The sequence below is a fragment of the Oncorhynchus mykiss genome, chromosome 6 (assembly GCF_057628025.1).
Source record: "Oncorhynchus mykiss isolate SJ-2025 chromosome 6, ASM5762802v1, whole genome shotgun sequence".
Taxonomy (NCBI): Eukaryota; Metazoa; Chordata; class Actinopteri; order Salmoniformes; family Salmonidae; genus Oncorhynchus; species Oncorhynchus mykiss.
Window position 1 is genome coordinate 84,708,217 of NC_143027.1, and position 11,784 is coordinate 84,720,000.

Consider the following 11,784-nt stretch of genomic DNA (forward strand, 5'->3'; position numbering starts at 1 on the left):
ATTTATGAACATTTGAACATCTTGGCCATGTTCTGTTATAATCTCCACCCGGCACAGCCAGAAGAGGACTGGCCACCCCTCATAGCCTGGTTCCTCTCTAGGTTTCTTCCTAGGTTTTGGCCTTTCTAGGGAGTTTTTCCTAGCCACCGTGCTTCTACACCTGCATTGCTTACTGTTTGGGGTTTTAGGCTGGGTTTCTGTACAGCACTTTGTGACATCAGCTGATGTAAGAAGGGCTTTATAAATACATTTGATTTGATTAGATTCAATGGGATAGGAGTTGTTTCTGGTTGGGTTCTAAGTGTCTAGGGTCTAGGGGCTAGGAGTTGTTTCTGGACGGGGATTAAGTGTCTAGGGCCTAGGAGTTGTTTCTGGACACGGCCTTAACCTCTTACTTTTAATATTTTCCTCTCACTTCAAGGCCTGGTTCCATTTTTAACCCTATCTTCCTCCTTACCCTAGTCCATAACGTTTTGGTGTTAGCAACGTTGGGTACTATGGATTAATGAAGGTAATATGGTAGAGGTAGGACTTGGGGGGAGGGGTAGGACTTGGGGGAAGGGGTAGGGGAAGGGGTAGGACTTGGGGGGAGGGGTAGGACTTGGGGGGAGGGGTAGGACTTGGGGGAAGGGGTAGGGGAAGGGGTAGGACTTGGGGGAAGGTGTAGGACTTGGGGGAAGGGACAAACTACTGTAATGGTACCTGGGGCTATATGCATCAAGCGTCTCAGAGTAGGACTCCCGATCTAGGATCAGGTCCCGCCCTATCTTTATTCAGGCCCCTAATCTTATTCATTATAATCTCAAAGGAAAAACTGATCCTAGATGAGCACTTTTCAGCTGACATGGTAAACAATAAAAAATACAACCAAGAATGCATGAATGTGATGGAAGTTGGAACCGTTTTGTTTCAGGACTGAGGAGGGACCCAAAACCAGGAGGCTGGCCTTCCTGACCACATGGCACCGGAGAGACCCGGACCCAGGTACTGGTTCCGGACTCATGTGGACTGGCGCTGTTGACTGTAGTGTTACTTTAGTGGTCTAACATGGACTGGACTTTTAAACTTGACATGACTGGACTGAACCATAGTGGTCTGTAGTGAACTGGACTTAAACTGGACTAGACCCATCTGTCGTGGTTTGTAATGAACTGTAGTGAACTGGACTGAACCGATCTGTCGTGGTTTGTAATGAACTGTAGTGAACTGGACTGAACCGATCTGTCGTGGTTTGTAATGAACTGTAGTGAACTGGACTGAACCGATCTGTAGTGGTCTGTAACAGGACTGGAGTGTAACTGGATCTGTGGCAGTCTGTACTGGGACTGTGGCAGTCTGTACTGGATCTGTGGCAGTCTGTACTGGATCTGTGGCAGTCTGTACTGGGTCTGTGGCAGTCTGTACTGGATCTGTGGCAGTCTGTACTGGATCTGTGGCAGTCTGTACTGGGTCTGTGGCAGTCTGTACTGGATCTGTGGCAGTCTGTACTGGGACTGTGGCAGTCTGTACTGGATCTGTGGCAGTCTGTACTGGGTCTGTGGCAGTCTGTACTGGGTCTGTGGCAGTCTGTACTGGGACTGTGGCAGTCTGTACTGGGACTGTGGCAGTCTGTACTGGGACTGTGGCAGTCTGTACTGGGACTGTGGCAGTCTGTACTGGGACTGTGGCAGTCTGTACTGGGACTGTGGCAGTCTGTACTGGGACTGTGGCAGTCTGTACTGGATCTTTGGCAGTCTGTACTGGGACTGTGGCAGTCTGTACTGGGACTGTGGCAGTCTGTACTGGGACTGTGGCAGTCTGTACTGGGACTTTGGCAGTCTGTACTGGGACTGTGGCAGTCTGTACTGGATCTGTGGCAGTCTGTACTGGATCTGTGGCAGTCTGTACTGGGTCTGTGGCAGTCTGTACTGGGACTGTGGCAGTCTGTACTGGGTCTGTGGCAGTCTGTACTGGATCTGTGGCAGTCTGTACTGGGTCTGTGGCAGTCTGTACTGGGACTGTGGCAGTCTGTACTGGGACTGTGGCAGTCTGTACTGGGACTGTGGTAGAATAATTACTTTGTTGGTTGTCTGGTCAGATTCTCATTCTGCCGGTTGTGGCATGGACAGAGTTGAATAAACAGCCTATATGAGCAGTGATGCTGGTCACATTTGGGTCCAAAGCCCTTGCTCATGTGGTTTGGAAACCCCTCTATGCCTCTCATCACGGTCATCTGGACCACACAGTCTTAACCCAGTCGTGCTCTTTCACTCTCTTTTCTCTCTCTCCCTCCATATCTCTCTTTTCTCTCTCTCCCTCCATATCTCTCTCTTTTCTCTCTCTCTCTACCTCCATATCTCTCTCTTTTCTCTCTCTCTCTCCCTCCATATCTCTTTTCTCTCTCACTCTCTCCCTCCATATCTCTCTCTTCTCTCTCTCCCTCCATATCTCTCTCTTTTCTCTCTCTCCCTCCATATCTCTCTTTTCTCTCTCTCCCTCCATATCTCTCTTTTCTCTCTCTCCCTCCAAATCTCTCTTTTCTCTCTCTCCCTCCATATCTCTCTCTTTTCTCTCTCTCCCTCCATATCTCTCTCTTTTCTCTCACTCTCTCCCTCATATCTCTCTCTTTTCTCTCACTCTCTCCCTCCATATCTCTCTTTTCTCTCTCTCCCTCCATATCTCTTTTCTCTCTCTCTATCTCCCTCCATATCTCTCTCTTCTCTCTCTCCCTCCATATCTCTCTCTTTTCTCTCTCTCCCTCCATATCTCTCTTTTCTCTCTCTCCCTCCATATCTCTCTTTTCTCTCTCTCCCTCCAAATCTCTCTTTTCTCTCTCTCCCTCCATATCTCTCTCTTTTCTCTCTCTCCCTCCATATCTCTCTCTTTTCTCTCACTCTCTCCCTCATATCTCTCTCTTTTCTCTCACTCTCTCCCTCCATATCTCTCTTTTCTCTCTCTCCCTCCATATCTCTTTTCTCTCTCTCTATCTCCCTCCATATCTCTCTCTTCTCTCTCTCCCTCCATATCTCTCTCTTTTCTCTCTCTCCCTCCATATCTCTTTCTCTCTCTCCCTCCATATCTCTTTCTCTCTCTCCCTCCATATCTCTCTTTTCTCTCACTCTCTCCCTCCATATCTCTCTCTTTTCGCTCTCTCCCTCCATATCTCTCTTTTCTCTCTCTCCCTCCATATCTCTCTTTCTCTCCCCCTTCTCTGACCGCTCCAGCAATTAGTAACCCCATACTGTACATCCTGAACCTGCAGTGACTGCTGATGGTCATTGACCGTGAGAGTGTGTGTGTGTGTGTGTGTGTGTGTGTGCATGTGCCTTTCCCCTGCTTGACAGTATGCCCAATCGAGTTTCCAGTAATTTTGCGGGATGCTTTGGAAGTGCTTTCCTTGAACGACAACCAGCTGGAGTGTGTGCCCCAGTCCGTGTGTGGCCTGAGAAACCTCATGGAGCTCTACCTCTCCAAGTAAGTGCCCCAAGCCTCATCACACTAGCCTCCTTTCCTTGTCTCTTTTCCCTGTCTCCTATCAATCTCACCCAGCTCTTTCACCACATAATTTCTCTAGTTACGTCCCTAGACTGACTATACTTTTCTTGTCTCCTCATCTGCTTTCCTCACCAAGCTCTCATCCCAATTTAAGTGCCCTAGACTTAGTCCCAATCTCCTTAACTCCCCATATTTCCTGGTCCCTTTCCTCCATAACTTCCTTATACTGAGGTGGGACACAACAGCTGAAAACTAACATGGGGGTCTCAGATGTGTTTGTGCCGTCTGGTAAATCCTGTGGTCACCAACCTAGCTGAACACCTGTAGACATCAACGTAGACATCTGTCCATTCCTGTCATCACACACTGCTAATAAAAAAGCAAAGGAGTATTTAGAGTATTTATTACACAGCCCCACTCTCTGGTTGTCCTGTCCAGTCCTTCCTGTTGTGAACTGATTTGGAGGCAGCTGTTGCCAGCTGTTTTCTGTGGGTCACCAGGGTCACTGTTCTCTGTCCACTTCTCACAGTCTTCCAGACTGGAGGCTCCAACAGGAATACACGGGCTATGTCCAAAACGACACCCTATTCCCTACATAGTGCACTACTTTTGACCAGAGACCTATGGGCGTCCCAATGGGCCCTGGTCCAAAGTAGTGCACTATGTAGAGTCTGGTTGTGGCCCAGAGTGTGATGTGGAGGTTTAGCTGGAGATCCTCTTTCCCACTCAGACGTTGTTTTGTTGTCATCCAGTCCTGTGTAATATCGGTCATGGTAGTCCAGGCTAGACTAGTGAATAGAGTTAGTTCTCATCCAGAACAATAAGGCGATGGTCTCACCTTTAGCCTTCTGCCATATGCTTGTTTTCCCAGACACATGATGACTAGTCAGTCTTCCATGGAATAATACCCATTGAAAGTGGTTCTTAGCCCAACATGATGACTAGTCAGTCCTCCATGGAATAATACCCATTGAAAGTGGTTCTTAGCCCAACATGATGACTAGTCAGTCTTCCATGGAATAATACCCATTGAAAGTGGTTCTTAGCCCAACATGATGACAAGGTCAGTCTTCCATGGAATAATACCCATTGAAGTGGTTCTTAGCCCAACATGATGACCAGTCAGTCTTCCATGGAATAATACCCATTGAAGTGGTTCTTAGCCCAACATGATGACTAGTCAGTCTTCCATGGAATAATACCCATTGAAAGTGGTTCTTAGCCCAACATGATGACCAGTTAGTCCTCCATGGAATAATACCCATTGAAAGTGGTTCTTAGCCCAAGACTAGGTTTAATCTGTGTCCAGGAAACCGGCCCATTATTCCATTATTTAGTTTCTCCCAATGTTTCTCTATGTTCACTTATTCACAAAGCAATAGGACATGTTGAGGATGAGAAACACCCTGTCCCATTAGCATTCCCCTATGTTTTCAGAGATCATATGATGTAAACTGTTACGAATCCCTTTTGGCCCGACAGTCTAGGGGGGATGGTAATGAGACCTGTAACATAACTCATGCAAATTATAATTGTGACAAAGAAATAACCACGACAACTGAAATAATACCGTCAAACTCAGGGTTTATTAATAAACACACGGTAATGGGGGGAGCAGGAAAAGGGGCTGAGCTGGACCCAAGGAAAGAAACAATAAGTATTCAAAAACACCCCTAAGCTAGACTAGCCTACTTTAACAACAGCTAACTAACTAACCAAAAATACAGTGGGTGGTCCGCCCAGTTCTAACTAGTGTATTTAACAAAGTCTACCTACGGGTAGTGTATGCCCATGGGCGACTTGTCTTGGTTCCCCCTTTTCCCACCAGCAAACAAACAAACACCATAACCAAAAACAATACTCACAGGGGATGACAAAGTGCTATGGAGGTGCTCAAACAAAAGAGAGGTTAATTAATACACAGAGAGCGAGTGAAACACAGAGGTCTACCAACATGGCATTTACAAAGAGATTGAGCTCCAGAGCAAACAAATGATGGGGTTTTTAAACCATGGGGAAGGAACTGTGATAGGGTATGAAACAGGAGGAGGTGTGTCTTCAGATTGATGATTGATTGTTGACTGATTGGGGAGTGATGATTTTCACCTGTGAGGGGAGAAGGAGAGAAAAGAAACACACACACACAGGATACACACACAGGATACTTGTATCCGTAACATAAACGCATTAACATTCACCCATCAAACTCGTCCTCTGGCTCCCCTGATCTGAGAACAGTAACACAGGTATCCTTGTATGTATAGTACCTAACTCCATCTCTCTCCCCTGATCTGAGAACAGTAATCCAGGTATTCGGGAGCTTCCAGCTGAGTTGGGGCAGCTCTCTAACCTGTGGCAGTTGGACATTGAGGACCTCAACATCACTAATGTTCCCCAGGACATCAGGAAAGAAGGTAAAGTACCACCACACTGTGTGTGTGTGGGTGTGGGTGTGGGGGTGGGTGGGTGGGTGGGTGGGCGGGTGGTGTTTGTTTTTTAATCGTGTCTCACTGTTCCCCGGGTCAGATGACGGAGATGTCCATTAAGGCAGCCGTCAGCACCTCTCTGATTCAGAGGGGTTGGGTTAAATGCGGGAGACACATTTCAGTTGAATGCATTAATATGTACAACTGACTAGGTATCCCCCTTTCTCAGGTCCAGCATCAGTGCTGTCCTTCCTCCGAGCCCACCTACGGAAGGCGGAGCCCTGTAAGCTGCTGAAGCTTCTTGTGATTGGTCCTCCTCGGCAGGGAAAGACAGCCCTCCTGGAGGCGTTGCAGACGGGCAGGACCTCCCCTTTCTCCCCTGCAGAACGAAACATCAGCACAGCTACTTGGGAACTGGACCGACCCAATGGGGTTAAAGCTAGCGTAAGAGAACACACACATGCATACAGAATACACGCACACGCCCAAGGTACTTCCATCAACTATTTGCTCTGGGAAGACCATACTCAATCAATACATATTTTATTTTAAATTAATTAGGAACATTTTCTTTAATTTTTCTTTCACTTTGTAGAGTAAGTTGTGTAGACCGGTAGGACAAAAATCCATTTGAGTCCATTTATAAGATAATATTTTAAGGCAACAAAATCAAATGTGAAGCTGAGCCTGGCTGCCAGTTTGTTTTGAGCCTGGCTGCCAGTTTGTTTTGAGCCTGGCTGCCAGTTTGTTTTGAGCCTGGCTGCCAGTTTGTTTTGAGCCTGGCTGCCAGTTTGTTTTGATTCTGGCTGCCAGTTTGTTTTGATTCTGGCTGCCAGTTTGTTTTGATTCTGGCTGCCAGTTTGTTTTGATTCTGGCTGCCAGTTTGTTTTGATTCTGGCTGCCAGTTTGTTTTGATTCTGGCTGCCAGTTTGTTTTGATTCTGGCTGCCAGTTTGTTTTGATTCTGGCTGCCAGTTTGTTTTGATTCTGGCTGCCAGTTTGTTTTGATTCTGGCTGCCAGTTTGTTTTGATTCTGGCTGCCAGTTTGTTTTGATTCTGGCTGCCAGTTTGTTTTGATTCTGGCTGCCAGTTTGTTTTGAGCCTGGCTGACAGTTTGTTTTGAGCCTGGCTGACAGTTTGTTTTGAGCCTGGCTGCCAGTGTGTTTTGAGCCTGGCTGCCAGTGTGTTTTGAGCCTGGCTGACAGTTTGTTTTGAGCCTGGCTGACAGTTTGTTTTGAGCCTGGCTGACAGTTTGTTTTGAGCCTGGCTGCCAGTTTGTTTTGAGCCTGGCTGCCAGTCTGTTTTGAGCCTGGCGTGTGTGTGTGGCTGCCAGTCTGTTTTTAGCCTGGGATGGCTACTACGATTATGTCATGTTATAAAGGAACACAAAGGCGGTCATGTTGACCCATTCCTAATCTTGGAAACCCAGAAATAAAATCTGGTGTAATTACGTCAGATGCTCGATTAGGATACCATTTATTTTACGTCGGTCCAAGAGAGATTAACCCTCATCTTGACACAATATTACATCACAACTCCTCCTGTATAGACGTAGGGGTGGAACTGAGGCAGAAGGAGTAGGAATCACATCTCCTCCTGTATAGACGTAGGGGTGGAACTGAGGCAGAAGGAGTAGGAATCACATCTCCTCCTGTATAGACGTAGGGGTGGAACTGAGGCAGAAGGAGTAGGAATCACATCTCCTCCTGTATAGACGTAGGGGTGGAACTGAGGCAGAAGGAGTAGGAATCACATCTCCTCCTGTATAGGCGTAGGGGTGGAACTGAGGCAGAAGGAGTAGGAATTGCATCTCCAAAATATTCATTTTTTTTCAGTCAGTCATTCAACTAAGGTAGGTTTTGACTGTGGTATCATTTTGTAGTCATTTGTTTTGGAGTGTTATACATGTAATGCTTCTTGTTTTAATTCCACCACCGTAACAGGCGGACTCCGTGGCGTTCAACGTGTGGGACATCGGCGGTCCGGCCAACATGTCCACGGTCAACCAGTGTTTCTTCACGGACAAGGCCCTGTACGTAGTCATATGGAACCTAGCTCTGGGAGAGGAGGCTGTAGCCAGTCTACAGTCCTGGCTGCTTAACATTGAGGTGAGGCAGAAAACATGTTAGTCACACTTCAGTGCCATTTAGTTTCTTCTTTTTATTAAAGAAAGACATTCAAAACATGTTGACTTTAATTAGACAGTTGGAAATAGAGGGAGAGGCAGGCTAGTGGGAGAACAGTAGTCCTCTGGTGGGGAGAAGTATATTCTACTGAATGGGAACATACCTGCTCACCCAAAGCCTCTTCATGATTATATTTTCAATTATACATTTTTTCAATTCCTTAAATGATTTGACCTGAATTGACTCCACTATCTTTTCATGGCTACAACATCTGTCTGTCAATATTCTATACAAATAATTCATTTTATTTTATAGGTGTTATACAACAATGGTAAAAAGTACTTGAGAGAATAAAAGAGCCTCAATCGTATTTTTTCAAATGACTCTGACAGGCGTCAGGGTTTTAACTACAAAGGTCATGTCTATTTCCACTGTGGGAAGGAACGGTAGACGTAGCGGTGGAACTGAGGCAGAAGGACGTGGATGAGTCGTCCGGTCTGGCCACAATGACCTCTGGGATTCTAAATGTCAAATCTGTAGAAGTAAAACATAAAGAAAACTGACTATAACACCTTCATAGCCTGGAAATGACTGTGTCCTCATTCTCCACCTTTCTGAAAACTGACTATAACACCTTCATAGCCTGGAAATGACTGTGTCCTCATTCTCCACCTTTCTGAAAACTGACTATAACACCTTCATAGCCTGGAAATGACTGTCCTCATTCTCCACCTTTCTGAAAACTGACTATAACACCTTCATAGCCTGGAAATGACTGTGTCCTCATTCTCCACCTTTCTGAAAACTGGCCATGACACCTTCATAGCCTGGAAATGACTGTGTCCTCATTCTCCACCTTTCTGAAAACTGACTATAACACCTTCATAGCCTGGAAATGACTGTGTCCTCATTCTCCACCTTTCTGAAAACTGGCCATGACACCTTCATAGCCTGGAAATGACTGTGTCCTGATTCTCCACCTTTCTGAAAACTGGCCATGACACCTTCATAGCCTGGAAATGACTGTGTCCTCATTCTCCACCTTTCTGAAAACTGACCATGACACCTTCATAGCCTGGAAATGACTGTGTCCTCATTCTCCACCTTTCTGAAAACTGGCCATGACACCTTCATAGCCTGGAAATGACTGTGTCCTCATTCTCCACCTTTCTGAAAACTGACTATAACACCTTCATAGCCTGGAAATGACTGTCCTCATTCTCCACCTTTCTGAAAACTGACTATAACACCTTCATAGCCTGGAAATGACTGTCCTCATTCTCCACCTTTCTGAAAACTGACTATAACACCTTCATAGCCTGGAAATGACTGTGTCCTCATTCTCCACCTTTCTGAAAACTGACTATAACACCTTCATAGCCTGGAAATGACTGTCCTCATTCTCCACCTTTCTGAAAACTGACTATAACACCTTCATAGCCTGGAAATGACTGTGTCCTCATTCTCCACCTTTCTGAAAACTGACTATAACACCTTCATAGCCTGGAAATGACTGTGTCCTCATTCTCCACCTTTCTGAAAACTGACCATGACACCTTCATAGCCTGGAAATGACTGTGTCCTCATTCTCCACCTTTCTGAAAACTGACTATAACACCTTCATAGCCTGGAAATGACTGTGTCCTCATTCTCCACCTTTCTGAAAACTGACCATGACACCTTCATAGCCTGGAAATGACTGTGTCCTCATTCTCCACCTTTCTGAAAACTGACAATGACACCTTCATAGCCTGGAAATGACTGTGTCCTCATTCTCCACCTTTCTGAAAACTGACCATAAAACCTTCCTAGCCTGGAAATGACTGTGTCCTCATTCTCCACCTTTCTGAAAACTGACCATAAAACCTTCCTAGCCTGGAAATGACTGTGTCCTCATTCTCCACCTTTCTGAAAACTGACCATAAAACCTTCCTAGCCTGGAAATGACTGTGTCCTCATTCTCCACCTTTCTGAAAACTGACCATAAAACCTTCATAGCCTGGAAATGACTGTGTCCTCATTCTCCACCTTTCTTTCCCTTCATCAGTTTAAAATGGACTGATCAAATCAAATTGTATTTGTCAAATGCGCCGAATACAACAGGTATTCTGTGAAATGCTTACTTACAGGCCTTAACAAACAATGCAGTTTTACTAAATAAAATAAAATATAAAGAGCAACAATACAATGACACACACACTGTTGTAGGAAATATAGTGGAAACTCACTTACACAATACAATGACACACACACTGTTGTAGGAAATATAGTGGAAACTCACTTACACAATACAATGACACACACACTGTTGTAGGAAATATAGTGGAAACTCACTTACACAATACAATGACACACACACTGTTGTAGGAAATATAGTGGAAACTCACTTACACAATACAATGACACACACACTGTTGTAGGAAATATAGTGGAAACTCACTTACACAATACAATGACACACACACTGTTGTAGGAAATATAGTGGAAACTCACTTACACAATACAATGACACACACACTGTTGTAGGAAATATAGTGGAAACTCACTTACACAATACAATGACACACACACTGTTGTAGGAAATATAGTGGAAACTCACTTACACAATACAATGACTCACACACTGTTGTAGGAAATATAGTGGAAACTCACTTACACAATACAATGACTCACACACTGTTGTAGGAAATATAGTGGAAACTCACTTACACAATACAATGACACACACACTGTTGTAGGAAATATAGTGGAAACTCACTTACACAATACAATGACTCACACACTGTTGTAGGAAATATAGTGGAAACTCACTTACACAATACAATGACACACACACTGTTGTAGGAAATATAGTGGAAACTCACTTACACAATACAATGACACACACACTGTTGTAGGAAATATAGTGGAAACTCACTTACACAATACAATGACACACACACTGTTGTAGGAAATATAGTGGAAACTCACTTACACAATACAATGACTCCACACTGTTGTAGGAAATATAGTGGAAACTCACTTACACAATACAATGACACACACACTGTTGTAGGAAATATAGTGGAAACTCACTTACACAATACAATGACTCACACACTGTTGTAGGAAATATAGTGGAAACTCACTTACACAATACAATGACACACACACTGTTGTAGGAAATATAGTGGAAACTCACTTACACAATACAATGACTCACACACTGTTGTAGGAAATATAGTGGAAACTCACTTACACAATACAATGACACACACACTGTTGTAGGAAATATAGTGGAAACTCACTTACACAATACAATGACACACACACTGTTGTAGGAAATATAGTGGAAACTCACTTACACAATACAATGACACACACACTGTTGTAGGAAATATAGTGGAAACTCACTTACACAATACAATGACACACACACTGTTGTAGGAAATATAGTGGAAACTCACTTACACAATACAATGACTCCACACTGTTGTAGGAAATATAGTGGAAACTCACTTACACAATACAATGACACACACACACTGTTGTAGGAAATATAGTGGAAACTCACTTACACAATACAATGACTCACACACTGTTGTAGGAAATATAGTGGAAACTCACTTACACAATACAATGACTCACACACTGTTGTAGGAAATATAGTGGAAACTCACTTACACAATACAATGACACACACACTGTTGTAGGAAATATAGTGGAAACTCACTTACACAATACAATGACTCACACACTGTTGTAGGAAATATAGTGGAA

General features: G+C 44.5%; 1 protein-coding gene across 3 annotated transcripts in view; it reads left to right on the forward strand.

Moving 5' to 3' along the window:
* The window catches only part of LOC110526993 (leucine-rich repeat kinase 1), a 142,464-nt gene that overhangs the window by 51,109 nt on the left and 79,571 nt on the right, over positions 1-11,784 (forward strand). For all 3 annotated transcript variants that reach the window (XM_090239182.1, XM_090239180.1, XM_090239181.1), the window contains 5 exons: positions 914-984; positions 3,324-3,453; positions 5,776-5,888; positions 6,130-6,344; positions 7,843-8,007. In XM_090239182.1, coding sequence (XP_090095308.1) covers positions 914-984; positions 3,324-3,453; positions 5,776-5,888; positions 6,130-6,344; positions 7,843-8,007 — 694 coding nt within the window. The remainder of the gene's footprint in view (positions 1-913; positions 985-3,323; positions 3,454-5,775; positions 5,889-6,129; positions 6,345-7,842; positions 8,008-11,784) is intronic.